The sequence below is a fragment of the Papio anubis genome, chromosome 18 (assembly GCF_008728515.1).
Source record: "Papio anubis isolate 15944 chromosome 18, Panubis1.0, whole genome shotgun sequence".
In the NCBI taxonomy this organism is placed as follows: domain Eukaryota; kingdom Metazoa; phylum Chordata; class Mammalia; order Primates; family Cercopithecidae; genus Papio; species Papio anubis.
This window is the reverse complement of record NC_044993.1, coordinates 46,388,777-46,415,500: the sequence shown is the minus strand read 5'-3', so window position 1 is coordinate 46,415,500 and position 26,724 is coordinate 46,388,777. Positions and strand designations below refer to the sequence as shown.

The window sequence follows — 26,724 nt, the reverse complement described above, 5'->3', positions numbered from 1 at the left end:
CGCCCCCACAGCCCCAAAAATCAGGCGGAAGCACCAGAGCAAAAACTGTATTTACACAACACGGGGTTATACAAGGATTTAAAAAGGCGGAGTGAAGAGACGACGGTCAGGAGGGGCCACAGCGCTGGCCGGCGGCGAGACCCAGGATGTTTGCCTGCAACACAGGAGGGAGGGGGCAGCGACGTTAGAGAGGGACGCGGGGCGCAGGACACGCAGAGGAGGGGCAGGGCCGTGACCTCACCTTCAGGAAGGACTCCATCTGTTTCCCCGTTATGCCCTCCACGCGTTCCAGGTCCTCCACCTGGCGGGACAGGATGGATGGGGGACGGGGTCTCAGGGGTGCCTGGTCTCCCCAGCTCCCTGCCCTGTCCCTGTCCAGTGGGCTGGTACCTGGCTGAAGGGGCCGTGAAGCTCCCGCCATCCCACGATTAGCTGAGCCTTCTTCGGGCCAATACGCTGAAGACTTCGGAGATCCCGGGCTGAGCCTTCGTTCAGCAGATCCAGTATTTTTTGGCGCCCATGAGCCAGTAGCTCCGGGCTGATCTGTAGCTCCCAGCAGTCCTCAGCCTTCTCCTCAGGCTCTGGGGCATCCAGGGACTCCACCTGGGAGACAAAGGGAGGTGAGTGACACGCAGGGCAGCCAAGTGCTTTGGGCTCTTCTGCCAAAACTAGGAGCCCAGCACCAGCGACCTCCTGCGCTGCAGCCTCTTCCTCTCCTCCTCAAGTTGCGTCCAAAATCCCGTCTTCAGGTCACTCTCCGGGTTAATTCTCATTATGCAACTAGTGAAACTGAGGTACTATTTAGTACTCAGTGGTAATATTAGCACCTTTCTCATGGAGTTGCTGTGGAGATCAACTGAGTTAATGAATGTAAAGCTCAAAATAAGCTCTTAAATCTGGTCCCTCATCTCTAAAAGGGAAAGAATAAGCTCTTTCAAAAGTACATGGGAGAAAATAAATGATACCTCCCCCCAACCATCTCAGTGTTTGGGTAGTTCTTCTAGTGGTGTTCAATTCTGGGTATGCACGCGTGTGCACGTGTGGTTTCATTCTTGAGTGCTTAGGTTCCCTAAGTTTTCCCTCTTAAGCTTGTAGAAGGCAGAAGCCAGGCTACACAGTGGAACATCCGCTCTGTGAGGTACATCTATATCACTGCCTTCCACTCTAAATGCCCTGCAAGGACCCATTCATCACCACATTCCAGGGGTAAGCAATTGAGGCCTGGTTTTTGTTTTTTTGTTTTTTTTTGAGATGGAGTCTCACTCTGTCGCCCAGGCTGGAGTGCAGTGGCCGGATCTCAACTCACTGCAAGCTCCACCTCCCGGATTTATGCCATTCTGCCTCAGCCTCCCGAGTAGCTGGGACTACAGGCGCCCGCCACCTCACCCGGCTAGTTTTTTTTTTTTGTATTTTTTAGTAGAGACGGGGTTTCGCCGTGTTAGCCAGGATGGTCTCGATCTCCTGACCTCGTGATCCGCCCGTCTCAGCCTCCCAAAGTGCTGGGATTACAGGCTTAAGCCATCGCACCCGGCTGAGGCCTGTTAATAACTGGCGGCCATCACCCAGTTCATTTAACCCCAAGGCCAACGCTCCTCCCCCTAGAGCCTACTCCCCCTTACTTCTGGGCTCCAGGTGTAGCCTAAGCCCCCAGCTACTTTCACCTTTCTCTTCCGGCCTTTATTCTTCAGGATATGGATCTCGGCATTTGGGGATGCTGCCTGCTCCTGAACTGAAAGTAGGAATTGAGAATTGATTGGAGTCAAGGCAAAGGGTACTTTTCACCCTCCCTGGTAGCCCTTCGGTTCTTCCATTTCTGATTCCCCAGCTTCCCTCCAACCTGAGTTAACCTGTTGTGTTTCCACATGACCTTTTTTATACCCGCATTTAAAGTAATTTCAGTCTTCCATTGTCTTCAATCCTCTACTTGTTTGTCCATCCCACTGTACTAAACACCCGAGGGCAGAGCACCCCCAGCGCTGCCTCAGAGCCTCCTCACCCCTCCCAGGGACTGGTATGTGGTGGGAGAACATAAATGACATGGAGACAGCTGCTCCTAACACTTCCTGCCTTATGGGATCTCAGCTGCCTTGGTCCCCCTATCCCCTGGAGTCAAACTTACTTAGCTGTAGGGGCATCACCACAGCCTTTTTCAGGGGCTTTGCCACTGTGACTGTGCGATGCAAAAGGGGCCGGAGTATCGTGGGACAATGGTTCTCCTTTTCCTTTGAGTCTTCAGCCTTCTGGGCCAACACCTTGGCCTCCAGTTCTTTTTGTTTCATCTTAAGCCTCTGTTGGAAAGGATCAGGGAGATGTGACCCAAACCCAACTCCAGGGCAGCCTGAAGGGCAGTGGGTTATCAGGGTGAGTATGCAAGGCTCTGAGGCCCCAGAGGACAGGGCTAGGACCAATGGGAGGTTACCAGGAGACCGGTGGAGCCTAACATAATTAAGAGCTTTCTGTGATCAAGGGGCTACCCAGAGGTGGAACAAGCTTCTGCAAATATTGAAGGAAAAGGCTTTTCAAGCAGAGTCCTCCATTAACTGAGCTGGGCTTTAGGAAATGTAATGTTTAACATTTGTTGCTTTTACTTTGAACTTTTTCTTCTCACCCCCTCACATCTGATCTCAATTGTCTGTCAAAGTTCAGCCATGTTAAGGACATTCAAGGAGAAGCTGGAGAACTTCCGGTATTGGGAGAAAACTGGACTCTAGTCCAGCCTGAGTGTCCTTCCCTGTCTGAAGATTCGAGTATTGCTTCTCAAGGCCAACAGGAATCCCAGCTCCCACATCCCTAAAACACCTACCTCAATCTCCAGGTCTTTCTCTTCCACGGTCTTCATGAGCACCATCCGCTCTCGCTTTGGGGTACTCAACAGAGGGGCTCCCTGGCTCCCCTGGGAGGCCAGCAGACGGTCCAAGCTCAGGAGGCGCTCCAGCATGGCTGGGTCCATGCTGCTTAGCTTCTGCAGGGGGCTGAGCAGACAAATAAGTTGCTCTCCACCTACCTCCCCCCTCATCACCTACAGCAGCAGGACTCCCCTCACCACACCTTAACTTGGCATATCCTGTAGCTCCAGAACCTAATGTTAACTTGCTAGGCATCCAATTTCTCTGGGTGCAGTGTCTTCATCAGGTGAAGTGACTGCTCAGGAATGCCAGGAAATCACAGTGCCAGGTATGAGAGATCTAAGACACTGCCTGGAAGTACTGTCTACTGAGGAAATCAAGAGACCATAAAGTGACTGCCAGGGCAATGCCTGACCATCTGGAGGAGCAGTTGGGGAAAACATCACAGAAGATGCCATCTTCAGAAGGGCTTTGAAATCCACTGAAGACCTCAGCTGCCAAGCCTATATCCTGTGGGCAGCAGGGAAGGCCTGTTCAAGCACAGTCCTGCCTGACTCTGAGCATGGTAAGGCTTAACATTCTTCTTTTTTGAGACAGGGTCTTCCTCTGTCACCCAGGCTGGAGTGCAGTGTTCAGATCACAGCTCACTATAGCCTTGGCCCCCCCGGGGCTTAAGCAATCCTCCTGCCTCAGCCTCCTGAGTAGCTGGGTCCACAGGTGCATGCCACCAAGCCCAGCTAATTTTTTTTTTATTTTTTTGTAGAGATGGGATCTTACTATGTTGCTCAGGCTCGTCTTGAACTCCTGGGCTCAAGTGATCCACCCACCCTGGCCTCCCAAAGTGCTGGGATTACAGGTGTGGGCCACCGCGCCCAGTCAGCAATGTCTAACATTAATTTATTTTGCCTGGAATCTTGCCCCACACCTCCTCACATCTGTATCAATGATCTTTCCAGGTCAGTTTGATGCCACCTTTCCCATGACACTCGCATCTCCCTTCCTATGCTGTGAACTGGCTCCTGGAGGACAGGGACACTCCTGTGCTTTCCACGCCAGTGCCTTGGAAAAAGAGGATCAGAACATATGTGGGCAAACACTAGAAGTCATCTCTCTTCCTTCCTGGCTCTCACAGCAGCAGCAGCTACTCCTTCCTGATTCTAAATTCTCCACCTGGTATCACATACTGACGTTCCCATCTAACTTCCCCTCCTGTGAGCCTCCCAAGCTCTGGGTCTGCTGGGTTTGTTGTGCCCACTCTGAGCTTCCCCTTACTCAGAGTGCCTGTCTGACAGAGAGCTTACCTGTGCACATTTCTGGGTGCACACAGCAGTGGAGAGTGCTGACAGATGGTTTGGGAAAGACAAGACTGAGAGATTGGGTCATGAGTGCACAAGCATCTTCTTGTGTGTGGCATCTTCCTTAACTACAGTAGCCCCCTGGGACAGAGTGGGCACTAACCCTTGGCCTCCTCAGGTCACCTCTGTTCAGTAGTTCACAGGCTTTATTTGGGCTAGGGGTAGAAACAGGGCAAAGTTAAAACTGCAACTGGCTTCTGGGGGTTGGAGGGAACAGCACAAGGGCTAAGTGGCCAGACACAGAAAGCAAGACCTCTGAATAGAGATGACCTGAGGATTAGTACATACTGGGCCATGAGATGGAGTGATCGGAGTTGGGTCAGGAGGTGACACAAAGGACTTAGAGGCTTTGTCTGGATTGAGGGTAGAAGCAGTTAGGACAGCAGTTGGCTCCCCAGAGAGTCGTGGAGAAGCTGGGCACTGACACACAGACCAGGTGGTCTCAGGGGGACAGCTCTTCCAAGTCTCCTTTGCTTTTCTCTCATGGATCTGAAAGATCTGATCCAGATCACTCCTTGAACCAGAAGCAAAAATGCTCATCCTTGAAACAGCTGTCCCAAAGCAAGAAGTTTTGCTGAGGGCTAAAGAGATTGGAAAATGGAAAGGATCCCCAGGAGGAGGCCTCCTTAGGTCCCCAAGGCAGCAGCAATGTGGAGAGATTTATCTTAGACTTTAGTGATTCAACGGAGTAGAATCTGGGGGGAATTTATGTATGTATTTATTTATTGAGACGGAGTCTTGCTCTGTCACCTAGGCTGGAGTATTTAGTGGCTTGATCTCGGCTCACTGCAGCCTCCACCTCCCAGATTCATGCAATTCTCCCTGCCTCAGCCTCCCGAGTAGCTAGGATTACAGGCGCCCACTACCATGCCCGGCTAATTTTTGTATTTTTAGTAGAGACAGGGTTTCGCCATGTTGGCCAGGCTGGTCTTGAACTCCTGACCTCAGGTGATCCGCTTGCCTTGGCCTCCCAAAGTGTTGGGATTACAGGCGTGAGTCACCGTGCCCAGCCGGGGGTGAATTTATTTCTTTACTTTGAGATAGAGTCTTGCTCTGTTGCCCAGGCTGGAGTGCAGTGGCCGCAATCTCAGCTCCCTGCAACCTCAGCTTCCTGGGTTCAAGGGATTCTCCTGCCTCAGCCTCCCGAGTAGCTGGGATTACAGGCACACGCCACCACACCCGACTACTTTTTGTATTTTTTAGTACAGATGGGGTTTCACCACGTTGGCCAGGCTGGTCTCGAACTCCTGACCTCAGGTGATCCACCCAACCTCGGCCTCCCAAAGTGCTGGGATTACAGGAGTGAGCCGCCACACCCGGTCTATAGTGAATTTAATGGCAGAGGAACAAGATCACAGCTGTCTCTGCTCAAGAATCTGACAGGCATTGCAGCTCTGCTGCTAAGCCACACATCAGGAAGGGGATACACCCAAGGCCCACTGCTCACCTGAGTTTCTGGGAGGCAGAGGCTGAAGCTGCCATGGGCTCAGCACTCCCAATCTCCTCTTCCTCAGGGCCTCGAGCTTTCTTTGCCTCTGGTGGACCAAGCAATTCTTTCTGAGACAGCTTAACAGGTCCCAAGACTAGATGATTGGAGGATGGGGTGGAGAGAGGGATCAGGGGTGGTCAGCCTCTGTACTGATGCTTGGTGGTTTGAACAAACTCCCTGATTTCCAGACCCAGCATTTCCACTCCTGCCTCCCCTAGTTCTCACCATGAGGCTGCAGGCTCTCATTGGTAAAAGGCCGGTTGATCACCTCCTTCGTCCTGGCAGCAAAGTTGAGTGCAGAGACTGTGTCTAGGTAGAAATGTCTCTCAGGGGCAATGTTGGCAATAAGGATGCTGTGGGCTGAGCCACCCAGAGAGTCCTGAGGGTGGGACCAGGCAGTGGGTGGGTCAAAAGCCCAGCCTTCCTATGCCTCAACCGCTATTCCCCACCCCACAGCAGGCCTGAGAACCTCCTTCTGCAGCCCCTTCTTCCCTGAGACAGGAGGGTCTGACCTGCAATAGGCGAGTGAGCTTGCTGTCCCGATAAGGTACACGAGGGAGGCCCTGATTCAGCGCATCTACCACCTTGCCCAGGACAAACAGGGAGGCGTTGATGGCACCACTCTCTTTTAGCCGAAGTCCCTTGTTGCCTGTGCGCCGGTTGTCCTCTGACCCAGCCAAGTCAATCAGGTAGAGTTTTCCCTCTCGCTGGCGAAATGGGGCCAAACGTTCCCGCTGGTCCACCTGGGGTAAGAACAAAGGTCTCATGCTTAGCTCAGGCTCCTGGGCTTCCCAGGTCCTCGCCCGTCTGTGGCCTCACCTTGACCAGGAGCACAGCATGACTGCGGGAGGAGCGCTGGTTGAGCCGGGTGGCTCCTACAGTCCGATTTCGACTGGCTGGCAGGAAGTGCCGCTCAAAATCAGCAAAGCTAGTGATGGGCTTCTGGGTGAGACCCGGAATCAGGATGTTCCCCCGGCAGTCTTCTCGGATCACCAGGTCTCCTGATGTAGAATCCAGTAGGTCTAATACCTGTGTAAGCAGTGAAGGGGAAGGGCAATTCTCTATACAGAGGCGGCTGCTTTCTGGGGATCAGTTTCCTTTCTCTGTTCTATTCTCGGAGTTGTACCATCTGCTACCCCAGCCTCTGTCTTTCTAGGTCTCACCTTACCTCCCTGCTAGAGCAGAGCTTCATTTTCTAGAACCAGATCTTACTTTGACCCTTTGTTGCTCCTCTCCCAACCAGCACGGGGCCTCACCTTCTCCTGGTAGATCTCTAGGTAGGACATAGTGACAGAAAGGGCCCATGGCCGGCCCTCGGCGCCCTCCTCCCTTGTGAGCTGCAGGAGGTCCATGAGAGCCCGCGGGATCACCCCAGGTTGCTCTGGACTGCCCAGCATTGTGTGCGTCTTCCCTGGGGAGAGAGTGGAGAAAGCTGTGAGATTTTCCTCTCTGGTTCCCCAGCCCTTTCTGACCCATAACTGTTTCTTTTCTGGCTCCCTCACCAGCTCCTGTGGGTCCATAGGCAAGCACGCTAGCATTCTGCCCTTCCAGCAAGTGCCTTAGGATGGGCTGCACTGAACCTGCATAGATGTCCTGCTGAGTACTCCTCTCCCCATAGAAGGCATCAAACCTGCAGGAAGAAAGAAAGAAATTAGTATGTCTGTGTGTATGTAAGGGGTAGAGTGGGGTGGGGGTGGGTAAGGGATTCTACTCTCATCTGGATCTTGGATTTAAGAGAATGTCTCTATCTGCTTTCTTGTACAAAGACCTTAAAAAGCATCCACCTAACACCTACTCCATCCTCATCTCTCTATTGGTGTTAGGAATACAGAGATGGATCTGATATCCTTGCTCTTAGAGTTTTGCAGTCTGGTAGGATAGACATCCACACTGCTGTGATTTAGGAAACGAAGATAAGAACACACTCTTGAAGGAGTAACTGATTCTGCTCAAGGAAGGAAGATTTTGACCAAAGAAAGAAACTCTAAGAATCAAGAATAACACAAAAGCAAGGCTTCCCAATCTTTTTCACAAGGCCACATGTGTAGAACATTGTATTTTAAACCGTAACGGGGAATATAGAGGATGCTGCATACGACTGGACTAGACTCCACATACCAATCACATATTCACTGCGTTCTGGTGGAGAAGCTGCAACTTAGGCCACAGCAGGGAGTTTAGTATATGTTGAGGGAATGAGGCTGGAAAGAAACTGAAGCCCAAATTGTTAACGGTCTAGTATGGGAGCTAGCAAACTTCTGTAAAAAGGCAGACTGTACATATTTTAGGCTTTGTGGGCCATGTGTTCCTTTTACAACTACTCAACTCTGCCACTGTAGTCAGAAAGCAGCTATAGACAATATGTAAATAAACGATAAAATTTTATTTACTGAAAATCTTACTCCTGATCAGATTTGACCTGCAGGCCATGGTTTGCCAGCCCCCGCCTAGAAAAACAGCCCAGGGAGTTTGAACTTGAAATCCCCAGTAGGATTATAAAGTAGCTGCCCTTGTGAGTTCTGTCCCCATATCTGGGTGGTCTTCTCTGACACTACCCAGCTGCAGCTTGGGTAGGCTGGCTGGCTGGTCTGTTCCCCCAACCCTCCCACTGTGTCCCATAGCCTCTATGTGGGGCTCACCTGCTCACCTTCATTGCTACTCCCTCTCTGTGCACAGTAACATATGTCTGATTTAACCTCTCATCTCTCCCTACAGTATCCCAGAGAGGGTCCATCACGGGGGACACCTGTGAACATTTCCTAGTGAACAGTGAAGGCTCAGGAAACAAAGCGGTGTTAAGGAGGGAGCAAGGATCCTGGGGAGGCAGGTCGGAGAAACTCTCTGGGGAAGTGATAACATGGGCAGGCCTAGGAGAGGGAGGTGATGGCATGAGGGAAGAGGAGTGGCCTGAACCTTACTGGTATTTGAGAGTCTCCTGGTGGTTCCTCCAGTTAGCAATCTCTAGAGAGCAGCTGTCCATGCCCCGCACACAGGGTGGATCGCTTGCTCCAGCTGTTCCATCCACAAATGGCCGCAGTCGCACAGCCACCCTTACGCGAGCTGGAGGTGGACGACGACTAGCCCCAATCTTGCTTAGCCGACAGCGACCAGCTCCTGGAGGAGAGAAAATCACTTTTAGGCATGAAGTATGGTGGTGGCAGAAGAAGCAGGGACCAGCTTTGCTGGGCAGGCTGGGGGCCACAGCTCATGTTAGAGAAGTTCATTCTGCCCTGGTCATGTTATGGACACCCCTAAGCTTGGCCTCAGTGCCTTCCCTGCTCTACAAGCAAGTCCAGTGGGGTGTATAACAGGCTTCTCAGACAAAATAACCTGGAGGATCTTGTGAAAACATGGATTTGGTCTCAGTCTCCCTGGGGTGATGTCCAAGATTTTGCATTTCTCACAAGCTCCCAGGTGATGCTGGGCACTTAAAAAAAAAAAAAAAAAAAGAGGGAGAGAGGGATGGAATCTCACTAGGTTACCCAGGCTTGTCTTCAACTCCTGGGCTGCAGGGATCCTCCTACCTCAGCCTCCCAAAGTGCTGGAATTATAGGCAGGAGCCACCATGCCTGCCCCAGGACATGTTTTGAATTGCCAAGGGTGAAGTAGACCAGCACCTCACAGGGTTGTTCTAAGGATTAAAAGGGTTGACATCTGACCGAAACCTAAACCATACAGCGAATTGCCAGACTTTTCTGTGCTTTTTTTTTTTTTTGAGACAGTCTTGTTCTGTCACCCAGGCTGGAGTGCTGTAGCATGATCTCAGCTCACTGCAACCTCAACCTCCCAGGTTCAAGCGATCCTCCTACCTCAGCCTCTCGAGTAGATGGGATTACAAGTGCCCAACACCACTCCTGGCTAGTTTTTGTATCTTTGGTAGAAACAGGGTTTCACCATGTTGGCCAGGCTGGTCTCGAATTCCTGACCTCAAGTGATCTGCCCGCCTTGGCCTCCCAAAGTGCTGGGATTACAGGTGTGAGCTACCCCACCCAGCCTGTGTACCTCCATTTCTTAACTGGGGTTTCTAATATGTATTGAGATGTATGTACACTCACAGACCCACCCCCCTTGCAAACTGTTAACGATGATCTTTCTCGTTAACATGGGGAATTATGTGGGTTCTGCAAAAACCACCGACATGCAATTCTTCTCTCATGTAAACTTATCCCTGAATTTGCTTCAGATGATTAAATCAAGTCTTTTTTTTTTTTTTTTTTTTTAAAGAATTGGCAACTGAATTATTTTGTATCATCGGAAAACACAATGAAGATAAAACTTAAAAAAAGAAAAGGCCTCTCTTTTTGTGGGGGTTAAGTGAGTTGAAAACATCTAAGGAGAGTATTACTCTATTTTATGTTGGAGGATAACATACTGTAGCTCATGGTGGAATTCAAACCTAGATCTCTTCCCCTCTAAAACTCTTTTAATAGGATGCTGTATTGCTTCCCTATTATGTACTAACTGGGAAAGCTCCTGGCAGCTCTTTCCCTTCCTTGCTGGTGGTAGCAGCTGGTTGCTAGGAGCCATAGGCCTCGCAGAAGGCAAAAGGCTGGCTGGTATATGTAGCCAACACAGAAACAGCAAGACGAAAAGGCAGATAGATGACACCTAGAAAGAATCTTACGCCTAGGCCAGGCACGGTGGCTCACGCCTGTAATCCCAGCACTTTGGGAGGCCAAGGCAGGCAGATCAAATCACGAGGTCAGGAGATCGAGACCATCCTGGCTAACACGATGAAACCCCATCTCTACTAAAATACAAAAAAATTAGCCAGGAGTGGTTGCAGGCGCATGTAGTCCCAGCTACTCGGGAGGCTGAGGCAGGAAAATGGCCTGAATCCGGGAGGTGGAGCTTGCAATGAGCCGAGATTGCGCCACTGCACTCCAGCCTGGGCGGCAGAGTGAGACTTCGTCTCAAAAAAAAAAAAAGAAAGAATCTTACATCTGAGTAAGGCAGGCATGCCCATAAGCAGATGGCCTGTTTCAAAAATTGAACCTCCATTCCATCATCTGATAAATGGGGCTACTAATACCATTTCTCACGTTATGGTAGCAAAGCGCTTGGACATGTAGTTCTCATTTGTTCCTCATGGTAATCCTGAAAGTCAGGAGCAAGCAGGTAAAAACCTGCAGATGCATGTGTGTAGACAGAGAATTAAGGTGCACTGACTTGTCAAAAATGTGTGCAGAACCCTCCTCTGCCTGCTTTCACAGGAGAGCAGAAAGAACAGAAAGATGGCAGATGTAGAGGCACTTAAGGAAGTGCAGTGATCAATCTAAGGGGAAGGGGAAGTCAGTGATGAGGTAGAGTGTAGACACTGGTCAGACAGAACTGGACTTCAATTCCAGCTCTGACATTTATTAGTTTGTGACCTTGGACCTTAGGTTTCCTTGTCTGTAAAATAAGGTTGGGGGTGGGCCTTGGGTTTTTTGAGAATTTGGCCTGGCGTGGTGGTTCAAGCCTGTAATCCCAGCACTTTGGGAGGCCAAGGTGGGCGGATCACCTGAGGTCAGGAGTTTGAGATCAGCCTGGTGGTGAAACCCTGGCTCTACTAAAAGTACAAAAATTAGTCAGGTATGGTGGTGTGCACCTGTAATCACAGCTACTTGGGAGGCTGAGGCACAAGAATTGCTTGAATGCGGGAGGTGGAGGTTGCAGTGAGCAGAGATCGTGCCATTGCACTCCAGCCTGGGTGACAGAGCAAAACTGTGTCTCAGAAAAAAAAAAAAAAAAAAGAGATAATTAAAATAAGTGCCAGGTAAAGTGGCAGCACAGTGACTAGCACATAGTAGGTAGGTTCATTATTCAAGGTAAAATGGCCTGGGTTGAAATCCCAGCTCTGCCATTTACAGCTAGCTAAGTAACCTAGGGAAATTATTTTCCATCCCAGTGCCTCAATTTCCTTGCCTGCAAAATGGGAATAAAAATACCTCCTTGTTAGGTTGTTAGGACAGTAATTAAGGTGATTCATGTAAAAGTGCTTTGAACATTATCTGTTATTTGGTAAAAGGCCAGTAAGTGCTTTTTAATGTTTATCTCCCATTTTCCAGATGAGGAAACCTCAGTATAGAGGGGTTAGCTGACTGGCCCAGGGTCAACAGCTAGTGAGTGACAGCTTCAAATGAAGATCTAACTCCAGTGTGCTTTATATGAACCCTCCTCAGGCTCCTCAGCCCCTTCACCTTTGCATCTCATAGGAATGTGAGGATTCAAAGTAATAATGTACATACAATGTTTAGCACAGTGCCTGGCAGCAACTGCTCAGTCCCTAGCTGTTATTATTACACCCTTTCTCTTGCTACCCACTCCTCCATCCCTGCAACTTGCTTCTGCCCTCACTATTCAGCAGGGTCACCCATGACCTCTCTAATGCTAGATCCAGTAGGCGTACTCAGCCTCAATCCTGTTGGACCTCCCAGAAGTATGCAACACTCTTGGGAAACACACTTTTCCCTTCATTTCCATGCCCCCCACCTTCCTGGTTGTCTTACCCAGTTCTCTGTTCACTCCTCAGTTCTACTAGTCTCCAATGCTTTTCCTAGGATCTGTCTATCCTTTCTCTAGACCAGCGTTTCTCAACTTCAGCACTACTCACATTTTGGGCTGGCTAATTCCTGTTGTGGGGCTGTCCTGTGCATTTAGACTGTTAGCACAGGCTTACTAGATGCCAGTAGCATTCTCCACCCTCACCCTCAAGTTGTAACAACTAAAAATCTCTCCAGACATCTCCAAATGTCCTGTGAGGGACAAAGTTGCCCCCAGCTGAGACCACTCAGTAGGCAGGTCACCTGTCCTCTTGGCTTCAGTAACATCTTACAGCCGATAAGTACTATTGTACGTTCTGCACAAGAGCACTCTACTGCAGACCCACATTCTGAATGGCTGCCCTGACAGCTTTTTTTTTTTGAGATGGAGTCTCACTTTGTCGCCAGGCTGGAGTGCAGTGGCGCTCTTGGCTCACTGAAATCTCCTGCCTCAGTCTCCCAAATAGCTGGGACTACAGGTGCGTATGCCACCACACCCAGCTAATTTTTGATTAATTTTAGAGATGGGGTTTCACCATGTTGGCCAAGATGGTCTCGATCTCTTGATCCTCCCGCCTTGGTCTCCCAAAGTGCTGGGATGCTGGGATTATAGGCGTGAGCCTGGCAGACGGCTCCTCTTAAACTCCACCTGTCCTAAACTGAACCCTCCCTTCCCCATCTCTCTGCAGCCTCCTCCTTTGATCTGATGTAAATGAATGGCACCAACCCCAAAAGCGGGAGTCTTTAACTCCAACGTTTCTTACCTCCCACATCAGTTCATCATTAACATCTGTCAAGTCTATTTCTTTAAATCTCTCTTGAACAAGTCCACTTCTCTCCATTCCCACTGCACTACCTCTGCCCAAGGTCATGGTCTTTACAGCCTTCCTTGCTGATGGTAGCAAGGTGTCTCCCTGCCCTCTAGTCATTCCCTCTGTTTCCTTCCTTGCAGTGTAAGTTACCAGTCATGATGAATTTCCTTCACTTCCTACAAAACTCTAAGTTCTCTTGCACCTTTGGGTTTTTGTCCACGTTAATCTCTCTCCCTAGAATATCTGCACTGCTCCCCACCCCACCCTGGAGTGACTGAGGTAAACACATCTTAATTCCTCTTAAAAAACAAAACCAAAAACCCTTTCCTGGTAGACACTAAGGCTTTATCAGGTGCACCCACAGCTCTTGTTAGCCCCTCCATAAGCATTTGTCACGCCCCACTATTGCGTGTTTGTCACTTTCTCCACCTGACTGCCAACTGTGAGAACAAGTTTTATCCTGCTCACCTTTCTAACCCCAACACCTGGTGCGGAGTAGGCCCTCAGGAAGTATTTGCTGAAAAAAATTAAGATGTAGTGAATCAACTTCTACTCACTGGCTTGTTCATTTCCATCATGAAAGTGGCTCACTGCCATTCCTGCCCCAGAGCTCACAGTCCAGGGGAGGAGGGAAGAGGGAGGGCCACATGTCAACAATTATTTACAGCACAAGAGTCTAGCCCTTTCATGATAAAAGCAACCTTGAGCTTGGACCAGACTAGCAATTATTATTAATTTTCCCTTCTTCTACAATTCCTAAATTTCACTCACTCTTCTTCCTTCTCTTGATGAGGAAATTGAGCTAAGAGAGCATCCTTGGCCTCTTTTACATCATAAATAAAACAACACTTGCTGTTCTTGTCTTCTAGTCAAAGCCTGGCAAACTCCTATCCAACCTTTGAAACCCATCTCAAGTATCACTCCCTGAATGAAGTCCTCCCCTTGAGTATTCTACTCAAGGGTTTACTTCAGATTCCACACACTCAGTGTATACACATCTCTCATTGTGTTTCATATTACATCTGCGTATGTGACACTCTATTCAAACAGATTTTAAGTTCCTCGAGGAAGGGACATTATATTCAGGCATTTTCATATCTACCATGCACCGGACACAGTGCATCAGGGTAAGGGGAGACTCTGCTCAGCCAGCAGGGACAGCATGTACTTGGGCATAATGGTTAAGAGCAGAGGCTCTACACTCTGACTCCTTGAGAGCGAATTCAGGCCCCAATATTTACTAGTTGCGTTAAATCTGAACAAACTAACCTCAGTTTCCTGTATAAAACGAAGACAGTAATAGTAACAACCTCATAGCATTGTGTGGACAATAAATGGTTCACCACCATAAAATGCCTACAACTGTGCCTGGCACATAGCAAGAGCTCTACATGTTAGGCATTCTCCTAAATGTCTGTTTCCCCACGAGGCTAACGAGGGCTCCAATGAATTACTATGGCGCCCACCATCATCACTGACAAGGGCTAAGTCTCCGGGTTAGACAGGCACATGTAAACAAATACTCACATACAAGATTTTGGGTGTCCTAACAGCCTTTCTAACCCTAAAATAGCATTCACTTCCATGCTAGAGTGAAAGGAAACTTCAGTCTTTTATTTCGTTTTATTGTAATCGCAGAGCATCTTACGCTGTCAACTCAAACCCAGCAGCAGCCGGGTCTGATCCTCAATCCGCCCTCCTGCATCTCTCAGGGATGTCTCTGCACCCAAACACCATGTCCCACACAGAACCCTTCCCAAAACACGCCTCCGGCTCCCTTCTCGTCCTCGTGGCTAGAGCGTCCGCCACTCTTCTCTTGCTTATTCAGGTCATCTCCAGGGACGAGGCCATGACCCCCATTTCACAGAGGAAGAAACCGAAGCTCACAAAGTGCGCGGGGTTCAAACCAAGAGCCTGGGCCGGAGACCCGAGTCTACTGACCCAAGGAGAAAGCAGGAAACAGGGAGAAGGCTGGAGTCAGGCTGGCCGACCAACTCGCGACCCCACACTCTCGCCGTCCCCCCCTCCCCGCCCCTGCGCTGTGGCCGCCTCTCCGCGACAACCCGCGGAACCTGGACCACACTCCGACGCATGACTCCCACTAAGCTCCAGACGTCGGTGCCCGCCTTGCCCAGGCCGGGCTCAAGTACCTGAGGTAGCCGCCGCTGCCGCTACTGCTGCCGCCATCTCGCGTTGCCTCTGCTGCGTCGAGACCCCCGCGGACATTCCCCTCCCTCCTTGGGCCCGCCTCTCCCATTCGAATTCCCCGTTTCCCCGCCCCCTCTCCCAGGCTCCACCAATCACGACTACGCGCCGCCGGAAGCTCCTGCGGGTGGCTCGCCACTATCCCGCCCTCCAGCGCTCGCCTCCGGGTCTCCAAGAAAAGGTTCCCCTGGTCAGGACGCATGCGCGCGCGTGGGCCGCGCAACCGTTGACCTCTGGAAGCGCGCTGCGGTTCAAACCCCTACGCGGAGATGTTGACGACGGTGGCCGCTGGGGGAGCTGCTGAGCGCCGCCCGGCACTGGGCTCCCTTTCGTTTCATTTTCTGCAGTTTCTTGCCTCCGTGGTTGGTGGCGCGTCTGCGGAGACAGAGTCGTTGTGTGGATCGTGGGACTGCAGCCCCAGCCAAAGGGCTGTCACGTCTGGTCGGTTCTGTAGATCTGGGCCCCAGGGGCTGAACTGTGGGTAGTCACGTTGCACTCGCTGCCTGCTGGGCCCAAGGCCACTGTAGGTCCCTTCGCGTCCATGTCAGCCCAGGAGAGCAGCTTGGATGTTCCTGTCTTTATAACTTGGGACTCAGCACGTCGGCGAAGCGTGGAAAACGCTTGTTCTGTGATTCAGTTCCACTCACCCGCGGTTCCGGTTCCCAGTCTTTAAGGGTACAGCGGTCCGTTGAGTAGCTCTCTGTCCTTTGTGAAAGGTTGGCTAGGGACTGTCATTCCACTTTTGAGCACCAGGTAGGTAGGGCCCAGGTTTAGACATTATGTTCCACCCTACTGAACAACAAAACAAAACCCAGGCCGGGCTTGGTGGCTCAGTCCTGTAATCCCAGCACTTTGGAAGGCTGAGGCGGGGGGATCACTGAGGTGAGGAGCTCGAGACCAGTCTGGCCAACATGGCGAAACCCCATCTCTACTAAAAACACAAAAATTAGCCGGGGGTGATGTCGCACCTGTAATCCCAGCTACTCGGGAGGCTGAGGCAGGAGAATCGCTTCAACCTGGGAGATGTAGGTTGCAGTGAGCTGAGATGGTGCCACTGCACACCCCGTCTCAAAACAAAAAACACAAATCTTACATCAGTGTTTCTGAAACGCTTTGCCTTGGGATCCCACTACAGTTTTTAAAAATGAGGCCTCTAAAGATGTTTTGTGTATATGAGGGCTTTTGTTTTTTTGTTTTTGAGATAGGATTTCACTTCCATCTCCCAGGCTAGAGTGCAGTGGCTCAATCTCGGTTCACTCCAACCTCTGCCTCTCGGGTTCAAATGATTCTCCTGCCTCAGCCTCCCGAGTAGCTGGGATTACAGGCATGCAGCAACACGCTCAGCTAATTTTTGTATTTTTATGGAGATAGGTTTTTACCATGTTGGCCAGGCTGGTCTCAAACTCCTGACCTCAAGTGATCCACCAGCTTTGGCCTCCCAAAGTGCTGGGAGTACAGGTGTGAACCACCGGGCCTGACCATATATACTGTATGTGAAATGAAACCGAATTAAAGTGACATTAATGAATTTAAAAATTACAGTAACAAACCCATAGACACAAAACGTACATCTAAGTAGTGGTTGCCAGGCGATGGTGAAGGGCTGAGGAATTGGCACTACAGCAATAGATATAATTATCGGGGGAATCCCACCCCCTATATTCAATGTGGGTCCTTTTCTATTTTCCCTAAGTGTCAACTGGTCTGAGAAATAAAGGGAAAGAGTACAAAAGAGAGAAATTTTAAAGCTGGGTGTCCAGGGAGACATCATAAATCAACAGGTTCTGTGATGCCCCCCAAGTCGCAAAACTAGCAAGTTTTTATTAGTGATTTTCAAAAGGGGAGGGAGTGTACGAATAGGATGTGGGTCACAGAGATCACATGCTTCACAAGGTAATAAAATATCACAAGGCTAATGGAGATGGTGAGATCACAGGACCGGGCAAAATTAAAATTGCTAATGAAGTTTTGGGCACGCATTGTCATTGATAACATCTTATCAGGAGACAGGGTTTGAGAGCAGACAACCGTCTGACCAAAATTTATTAGGCGGGAATTTCCTCATCCTAATAAGCCTGGGAGCGCTATGGGAGACCAGGGCTTATTTCATCTCTTATCTACAACCGTAAAAGACAGATGTTCCCAAAGCGGCCATTGTAGAGTCCTCCCCTTAAGAACGCATTCTCTTTCTCAGGGATGTTCCTTGCTGAGAAAAAGAATTCAACAATATTTTTCCTATTTGCTTTTGAAAGAAGAGAAATATGACTCTGTTCCACGTGGCCCACAGGCAGCCAGACTTTACGGTTATCTCCCTTGTTCCCTGAACCTTGCTGTTATCCTGTTCTTTTTTCAAGGTGCCCAGATTTCATATTGTTTAAACAATTTGTGCAGTTAACCCAATCATCACAGGGCCCTGAGGTGACACTCATCCTCAGCTTACGAACATGACAAGATTAAGAGATTACAGTAAAGACAGGCAGCCGGGCTCACACCTGTAATCCCAGCACTTTGGGAGGCCGAGGCGGGCGGATCATGACGTCAGGAGATCGAGACCATCCTGGCTAACATGGTGAAACCCCGTCTCTACTAAAAACACAAAAAATTAGCCGGGAGTGGTGGTGCGCACCTGTAGTCCCAGCTACTCGGAGGCTGAGAGCCAAGATCGCGCCACCGCACTCCAGCCTGTGTGACAAAGCGAGACTCCGTCTCAAAAAAAAAAAAAAAAAGTAAATAAATAAAAAATAAAGTAAAGACAAGCATAGGAAACCACAAGGGTATTGATCGGGGAAGTGATAAGTGTCCATGAAATCTTCACAATTTACGTTCTTCTGCCATGGCTTCAGCTGGTCCCTCCGTTCAGGGTCCCTGACTTCCCACAACATATAATGAGTTTCTTTTGGAGGTGATAGAAATGTTAAATATTTTGGAATGAAGTAGTGATGATGGCTGCGTAACGTAGTAAACATACTAAAAACCAGAGAGGTGTGCCCCTTTTTTTTTTTTGAGACATAGTCTCACTCTGTTGCTTAGGCTGGAGTGCAGTGGCATAATCTCTCGGCTCACTGTAATCTCTGCCTCCCAGGTTCAAGCGATTCCCCTGCCTCAGCGTCACGAGTAGCTGGGATTATAGGCATGCACCACCGTGCACAGCTAACTTTGTATTTTTAGTAGAGATAGGGTTTCTCCATGTTGGTCAGGCTGGTCTCGAACTCCTGACCTCAGGTGATCCACCCGCCTTGGCCTCCCACAGTGCTGAGATTACAGGTGTGAGCCACCAAGCCCGGCCTAGACCTCCATCTCTTTTTTTTGAGACGGAGTCTCTCTCTGTCGCCCAGGCTGGAGTGCAGTGGCTTGATCTTGGCTCACTGCAAGCTCCGCCTCCTGGGTTCACGCCATTCTCCTGCCTCAGCCTCTCGAGTAGCTGGGACTACAGGTGCCCGTCACCATGCCCGGCTAATTTTTTGTATTTTTAGTGGAAATGGGGTTTCACCATGTTAGCCAGGATGGTCTCGATCTCCTGACCTCATGATCCGCCCGCCTCAGCCTCCCAAAGTGCTGGGATTACAGGCGTGAGCCACTGTGCCCAGCCTACCTCCATCTCTTAGAAAAAAAAAATTAACCAGGCGTGATGGAACACACCTATGGTCCCAGCTACTTGGGAGGCTGAGGTGGGAGAATTGCTTAAGCCCAGGAGGTTGAGGCTGCAGTGAGCCGTGATGGTGCCACTGCACTCTGGCCTGAGTGACAGAGGGAGACCTTGTCTCAAAGACAAATAATAAAACTAGATTCTCATATCTGCTTCTGCATTCATGCGGTTGTGATGTCACATACAATATAGTATTTTGAAAACTCCACTATATACTTGAGAAACAATGCAAGATAAGTCAAATGGTACCTTAGTTTTATTATGAAAATAATTTTGAACTTGCAGACCCACTGAAAGTGTCTCAGGGACTCCCAGAAGTCTCTGGACCATACTTTGAGAATCTCTGGCATCGGCAATTGACAGTTTGGTCTTCCTTGTCCGTCAGAAAATGCTGTTCAGTTTTCACGTTTGTTGCTAACTCCAGATATTTTATAAGAAACCTGCCAGAAATAGTGAAAAGAGCATAGATCAAGGAGATAGGGCTTCTGTTTGAATAAATCATTTAGTTACAGGGCCTTAGTGCCAGGCCACCCAGACCAAAGATTTAGCCTCTTTGTGCCTCCATTTCCTCAGATATTAAAAGGGAATAATGGTTGAAATACCTCCTAGGGTTGTTTTAAGGATCTGCATCTGGCTGATAGAAATTAGAGTAGTTTGGCCAGGCGTGGTGGCTCACACCTGTAATCTCAACACTTTGGGAGGCTGAGGTGGGCAGATCATTTGAGGTCAGGAGTTCAAGACCAGCCTGGCCAACATGGGGAAACCATGTCTCTACTAAAAATACAAAAATTAAGGCTGGGAGCAGTGGCTCACGCCTGTAATCGCAGCACTTTTGGAGGCCGAGGTGATCCACCTAAGGTCAGGAGTGTAAGACCAGCCTGGTCAACATGGTGAAACCCTGTCTCTAGTAAAAATACAGAAATTAGCCAGGCATGGTGTTGCAAACCTGTAATCCCAGCTACTCGAGAGTCTGAGGCAAGAGAGTGGCTTGAACCCGAGAGGTGGAGGTTGCAGTGAGCTGAGATGGTGCTGCTGCTCTCCAGCCTGGGCAACTGAGCGAGACTTTGTCTGAAAATAAAATTTAAAAAAATTAATTGCCAGATGATTTATATTGATTCCTAGAAGCGAGACAGCATTTGCTGGGCTCGATGGCTCATGCCTGTAATCCCAGCACTTTGGGAGGCCGAGGTGGGCAGATCGCTTGAGCTCAGGAGTTTGAGACCAGCCTGACCAAGATGGCAAAACCCCGTCTCTACTGAAAATACAGAAAACTATCTGGGTGCTGTGGCGGGCACCTGTAATCCCAGCTACTCAGAAGACTGAGGCAGGAGAATGACTTGAACCTGGGAGGTAGAGGTTGCAGTGAGCTGAGATTGCACCACTGCACTCCAGCCTGGGCAAAAGAGCAAGACTCTGTCTCAAAAAAAAAAAAAAAAAAAAGGATTTCGTGAGGTGGCTCACACCTGTAATCCCAGCACTTTGGGAGGCTAAGGCGGGCGGATCACCTGAAGTCAGGAGTTTGAGACCAGCTTGACCAACATGGCAAAACCCCATCTCTACTAAAAATACAAAAATTACCCAGGCATGGTGGCGCATGCCCGTAATCCCAGCTATTCAGGAGGCTGAGGCAGGAGAATTGCTTGAACCCAGGAGTTGGAGGTTGTAGTGAGCCGAGATTGCACCACTGCACTTCAGCCTGGGGACAGAGCAAGACTTCATCTGAAAGAAAAAAAAAAATTAGATGTGATGGCATGTGCCTATAGTCCCAGCTACTTGGGAGGCTGAGGCAGGAGGATCACTTGAACCCAGGAAGTACAAGTTGCAGTGAGCCGAGATCATGCCTGTGCACTCCAGCTTGGATGACAGAGAAAGAAACAATTGATTTTTAAAAAATAACTTCCAGGCCAGGTGCAGTGGCTCACACCTGTAATCTCAGCATTTTGGGAGGCTGAGGCAGGCGGATCACGAGGTTAGGAGATCGAGACCATCCTGGCTAACACGGTGAAACCCCATCTCTACGAAAAATACAAAAAATTAGCCGGGCATGGTGGCGGGCGCCTGTATTCCCAGCTACTCGGGAGGCTGAGACAGGAGAATCACTTGAATCTGGGAGGCGGAGGTTGCAGTGAGCCGAGATCGTGCCACTGCACTCCAGCCTGGGCAACAGTGAAAAATGAGGCTTGTGAAGATGCTCCGTATATATGGGTTTTGATTCATATTTACTGTATTCAAAATGAAATCAAAGTAACATCAATTAACTTTCAAATTACATTTGTAGACCTCCCCCCAGGAATGCAATTCTTTTCCTAGGGTCTTAATATTTAATATTCCTTCCTAGGAGAAGAATTTAGTGATATCTCTCCTACTTGCACGTCCATTTTTAGGCTCTCTGCGAGAAGAAAATGATGGCTCTTTTTGCTCGGCCCTGCAGGCAGTCAGATCTTATGGTTATCTTCCCTTGTTCCCTGAAATCACTGTTATTCTGTTCTTTTTTAAGGTATACTGATTTCATATTGTTCAAACACACATGTTTTACAATCAATTTGTACAGTTAATGCAATCATCACAGGGTCCTGAGGTGATGTAAATTCTCAGCTTATGAAGATAACAGGATTGAGATTAAAATAAAGACAGGCATAAGAAATTATGAGAGTATTATTTGGGAACTGATAAATGTCCATGAAATCTTCACAATTTATGTTCAGAGATTGCAGTAAAGAGAGGTGTAAGAAGTTATAAAAGTATTAATTTTGGGAACTGATAAATGTCCATGAAATCTTCACAATTTATGTTCCTCTGCTGTGGCTCTAGCCAGTCCCTCTGTTCAGGGTCCCTGACTTCCCGCAACAGTTGGGCCACCATATCAGTTCACAGAACCAATTGGATGGAGATTCATGGTAAGGGAATCCTCCCTCCTCACCACAGTGCCCCTGCCAAAGAAGAAGCTGGGGCTCTGCAGCTGCTGAAGTCACTGGATAGGCTGGGATAGACAGTCACAATGCAAGCCAATGGCATTGATTAGGGAATCACTGATGAATCAGAGCATGATGCTGTGTTGCGAGACGCCAGCATTGACATTCATCTTTCCCAAAAGGAGTTAGCAGCCCTTGTCCCTCAAAAAGACCAGAGTCTCAGGTGGGACTTGAACTTTTCAGGAACTACATACACCCTGAGACCTTCAAAGTGGTGACAGGGATGACAGATTTCTTGCCAGTCCCCCTGCACATGAAGGCTGGTTGAGCCCTAGAAGATCCTACAGGGAACTTCAACTCCTCATTTTGCCTACAAACAGGTTGCTGTGTTGCCCAGGCTGGTCTTGAAATCCTGGGCTCAAGCAACCCTCCTGACTTGAGCCCCAAAGTCTTGGGATTACAGGCGTGAGCCCCCTTGCCCAACCACCATATCCTTTTCTTGAGTCAACTGCATGGAGGTTAATGATAGAGAAGTCCCACCACAGGGGCCCTGCCAGAGAGGAGGCTAGGGCTCCGCAGCGGCTGCAGTCACTGGGGCGGACATATTGCTAGCCCTGTATTGGCAGTGATGAGGGATCCAGCACCGTAACTGATGAGTTAAAGGACAGCATTGGGATGCAACAGGGTGGCACTAAAACTGGTGCCTGTGTTTCCCAAGAGGCAGAGCAGCTCTTGTCTATCACAAAGACCAGCTTCCTCAGGTAGTGTGTGAACCTGCCTCATCTGACGCCCAACATGATGGGTGATCCTTTTACCTGACCTTGGTCTACAGACTCTGCCACTCCTTGCTGTTGTCTGCTGGTTCTCCACCCAGTCCTCCAAGGTGTTATCAGGTGTGACAATTTAGGTGTCAGCTTGGTTCCATTTCGTTAGGATATGACATATGTGACTCCATTCTGATACTGATAACATTCTTTTTTTTAATTTTTTTTTTTTTTTTTTGATGGAGTCTTGCTCTGTCATCCAGGCTGGAGTGCAGTTGCACTATCTCAACTCATTGTAACCTCTGCCTCCAGCGTTCAAGTGATTCTCATGCCTCAGCCTCCCAAGTAGCTGGTATTACAGGCGTGGGCCACCACACCTGGCTAATTTTTGTATTTTTAGTAGAGACAGGGTTTTACCATGTTGGAGGCTGGTCTCCAACTCCTGACTTCAAATGATCCGCCTGCCTTGGCCTCCGAAAGTGCTGGGATTACAGATGTGAGCCACTGTACCCGGCCATATACTGATAACTTTCACAAAACTAACACATACCTTCACTCATTTTAATTTTCTTCCCTTCTTAAAATTTATTTCCCCAACTGCATAAACCATCCTCTTCCATCTCTTTTGAGACCTCATCAGTGATCTCTTTTCAGAATTGCCAGCCTCTTTCTCTTTCTTCCTCTTTATCATGTGAACATGCTCGTGACTCTCCTGTCTAGGATTTTAAAAAGACACAAAACCCTTTTTCCTTACACCCCCGATAACTGACTTGCCTATTTCTGGCAAACCAGAGCCAAACTTCTCGAAACACTCGATTCTTGCTGCCTGTGTTTTCTTACCTCCCATTCATTCCTTAATGAGTTCAGCCTAGTGTCAGCCTCCCCCAGTCCACTGTAACCTTCTGATGTCTAAAGCCTAAGAGCGTATTGTGGGCAGGGTTTCCACTGTTGAGAAGGTGGTGGCTTCCTGAGGAAGGAGGAATCCCAGATCTGAGAGGGCTTAGCAGGACACTGGGGCTCATGGGTAGAGGTGAGGAGGAACTGGGCCTGCCAACAGGGCAGGGTCCTCGGGCACAGACTTCAGCTAAGTTTCAGGAGTTAGGTGGGTTCCAGGAAAGAACAAAGGCTAATGGTCCTGGCCACCCACACACAGCAAGTGAGTTCAGCACTTTCTTAAGGGGAGGACCAGGGATGAGGAGAGCTGGAGAGTGGGACATCTGCGGTTTTGGTATAAGCCACAACTAGGCCTTCCCCTCAGACCCAGGACTCCAGTTTGGATCAATGTTCTAAGGAGCTGTCCTTGAAGAGCGTTGATGGAAGCCAGAGTCTCATCTCCTCTTGATAAATCATAGTACAAGCCCAGGATTCTCACACACCTCTCCCTCATCTTCCCACTCTTCCAGACAGATGTCCAAAGCCAGCCAGAAGTGAGATTTGCACGTCCCCAGCTGAGTCAGGAGGCAGATATCCCAGCCACATATGCCCCCACACACTAGCCTTAACCATATTTTTTTATTGAGCCATTTGGATGGGGGTTAGTGATAAAAGAGTCCTTACTCCTCATCACAGTGTCCCTGCCAAGGAGAGGGGACTCAACAGCTGCTGCAGATACTGGGGTAAACATCCCAGTGCAGGCCAATGGCATCAATGACGGAACCAGACCGGCCACTGATGAAGCGGAGCACGGTGTTGGGGTGCAAGGGGACAGCATTGAAACTTGTGCCGCTGTCTTTCCCAAAAGCCAGATAGCGGCCCTTGTCTGTCACAAAGACCACCTTCTTCAGGTACCCCTTGTACTTCCCGGAAACCTGGATCACTGATTCCCCAGGGTGCAGAAAGATCTCCTCCAGGTCTCCACTGCGGCCACCCACATAGTCACTCCACACTTTGCCATAGCGCACCTGGAGACTGAGAAAGAGGGGAGGAGGAAGGAGAAAGAAGGGTGATGAGAGGGATGACAAGTCTCCTGCTAGTCCTACAGACTGTGAAGCCTGGGTGAGCCCTGGAAGATCCTACAGGGAACTTCAATTATTTTGCCAGCAAAGAGACTCTGTCATCCAGGCAGGAGCACAGTGGCACAATCTTGGCTCACTGCAGCCTCAACATCCTGGGCTCAGGCAATCCTCTCGCCTCTCCCTCCTGAGTAGTTGAGGCTACAGGTGCTCACCACCATGCCCGGCTAATTTTTGTTTTTGTTTTTGTTTTTCTTTGGTAGAGATGGGGTCTTGGTATCTTGCCCAAGCTGAACTAGAACTCCTGGCCTCAAGTGATCTGCCTCTGCCTCCCAAAGCATTGTAATGACAGGTATGAGCCACTGCACCCAGCCAGCAACTCAAAGAATCTTACCCTACGATGTAGTAGTTGTTGACTCGGACCCGGAGGGCGGTGATGGGGCCGTCCAACTGGTTGCCAGAATGAGAGAATCGCTTTCCGCCACCACCTCCATACTCTCCACTATAGGAGGAAGACCTGGCCTGAACTGGAGGGGCAAGCAGGAGTTGGAGGGAGAAATCTTCCGGGAGTTCAGTTTCTCTGCACCACCCCTGTTCCTCCCACAACTCAGCTCCCACCTGAAACCAGCCTCCAAAAGACTTGGCCAACAGCAGTGCCCAAGGCTGCCTTCCCATGTCCCCATTACCAGGCTCTGGTATCTCACTTACTGGCATTGGCAGAGGCTGAAGCACAGAGAAGGGCTAGGAGGGCGGCTGTCAACATTCTGAGGCTGGAGTGGGAAGAAAAGAGCAAATGAAGATTCACCTTTTTCCTTGTGGACTTGATTGACCCAGGCACTCCTGACCTGCGGCTCAGACCAAGGCTTCTTCGTCCTTCAACTCAGACCTAGCAGACCCAGTCTTGAGCTTAGAAACGACTATCCATAGCCTGTAGTCCTTGTAGTCCTGTTCCTCCCTGATGCTACCTTCTATGTCCCTGATCCCTCCAGCTCTCCCTGGTCTGGCTGTAGCCAAGCCCTCCTCTTTTCTCTCAAGCCTGAAAATGAACCCTAACTATCTGGATTAAGCGTTATTCCATCCTGGCACAAAGCAGAAAAGTTTTCTGAAATCAGCCAAACTTAGGTACATTTGGGTTGGTGTGGCCATAGCCAGGAAAGAAGTTTTCTAAGGAGGGAGTAGAGGACCTCTCACAAGCAAAGAGACGGCTAAGTTTACCAAGCCCAGAGGCTGAGCAAAGAAAGCCTCACCATCTGTGGTGAATTGGCCTGACTTATGGGGCACCTGGAGCATGGTTTAAATCCCTAGCATCCACCTGGTCGCAAGGAAAGAAGAATTTTCGAGGTGCCTCTGTGTCACCTGGGGAGCAGAGTTGGTGACAGAAGGGACTGTGCCAGCACCAGTATCCAAGCAGTGCTGGTGTAACTAGGACAGACAGAGAAGTTGCAGAAGGAGTTGGGACCAGCTCAAGATATTAGACCCCAGGTACCTGGTCTATGTGTCACTATTCTTTTCTCCACTAACACACATCTGGCCATGTCCATTCCCCTGAACACCTGGACACCTGAACCAGGTGTCCCCAGTCCTTCAGTAGAGACCTAGACAGCTTTGCACCTAAGATTAGTGCAGACCCAGGAGCCCCAATTAACTCAAGTCTTTCCTGCCACTCCTTCCAGGCATCCTATTCGCCAGCTCTGATTTGAATTCCCCCCCAACTCAGATTCCGGCATCTTTGCCACCCCTCACCTGGCAGTTTCAGATGCAAAGCAACCCCCTGGAAACTTCCAGATGTTTTATACCAGGTCCAAGCCCTCCCCCTGCCCTTTATTGTGTGAACCTCACCTCCTGAGCAAACATGAGCAACCTCTTCGAATCAGGTGTCAGGCGGGGTCTGGAACACCTTATCCTGCCTCTCCCCCATAGTCAACAGATACTACAGCATAGGGCAAGATTCTTTGAGTTCCTGGCTGGGCATGGTGGCTCACACCATAGTCAACAGATACTACAGCATAGGGTAAGATTCTTTGAGTTCCTGGCTGTGCATGGTGGCTCACACCTGTCATTACAATGCTTTGGGAGGCAGAGGCAGATCGCTTGAGGCCAGGAGTTCTAGCTCAGCCTGGGCAAGATAGTGAGACCCCATCTCTATCAAAACAAAAAACAAAAACAAAAATTAGCCGGGCAAGGTGACGAGCACCTGTAGCCTCAACTACTCAGGAGGG

At 49.5% G+C, this 26,724-nt stretch overlaps 2 protein-coding genes across 3 annotated transcripts; both read right to left on the bottom strand.

Annotated features, from left to right (window-relative positions):
* Positions 1-31: 31 nt before the first annotated feature.
* On the bottom strand, positions 32-15,983 carry KIF22 (kinesin family member 22). 2 transcript variants are annotated; one of them, XM_017954539.3, is made up of 15 exons: positions 15,177-15,285; positions 13,495-13,543; positions 8,609-8,804; positions 7,193-7,320; positions 6,947-7,101; positions 6,510-6,719; positions 6,203-6,433; positions 5,916-6,069; positions 5,649-5,784; positions 2,804-2,972; positions 2,120-2,288; positions 1,662-1,729; positions 391-603; positions 242-301; positions 32-154 (listed from the first exon to the last, which is right to left on the bottom strand). In XM_017954539.3, exons 3-15 carry the CDS (start codon positions 8,668-8,670, stop codon positions 107-109), a joined length of 1,803 nt encoding a protein of 600 aa, XP_017810028.1. In that variant the 5' UTR covers positions 8,671-8,804; positions 13,495-13,543; positions 15,177-15,285; the 3' UTR covers positions 32-106. The 2 variants fall into 2 exon arrangements, with proteins under 2 accessions (XP_017810028.1, XP_003918734.1); XM_003918685.4 differs by lacking the exon at positions 13,495-13,543 and having other exon boundaries at positions 15,177-15,983.
* Positions 15,984-24,046: 8,063 nt separating this feature from the next.
* ZG16 (zymogen granule protein 16) lies at positions 24,047-26,310 on the bottom strand. Its single transcript, XM_003918684.3, has 4 exons — positions 26,249-26,310; positions 25,214-25,275; positions 24,900-25,032; positions 24,047-24,461 (listed from the first exon to the last, which is right to left on the bottom strand). Exons 2-4 carry the CDS (start codon positions 25,266-25,268, stop codon positions 24,146-24,148), a joined length of 504 nt encoding a protein of 167 aa, XP_003918733.2. The 5' UTR covers positions 25,269-25,275; positions 26,249-26,310; the 3' UTR covers positions 24,047-24,145.
* Positions 26,311-26,724: the final 414 nt, after the last annotated feature.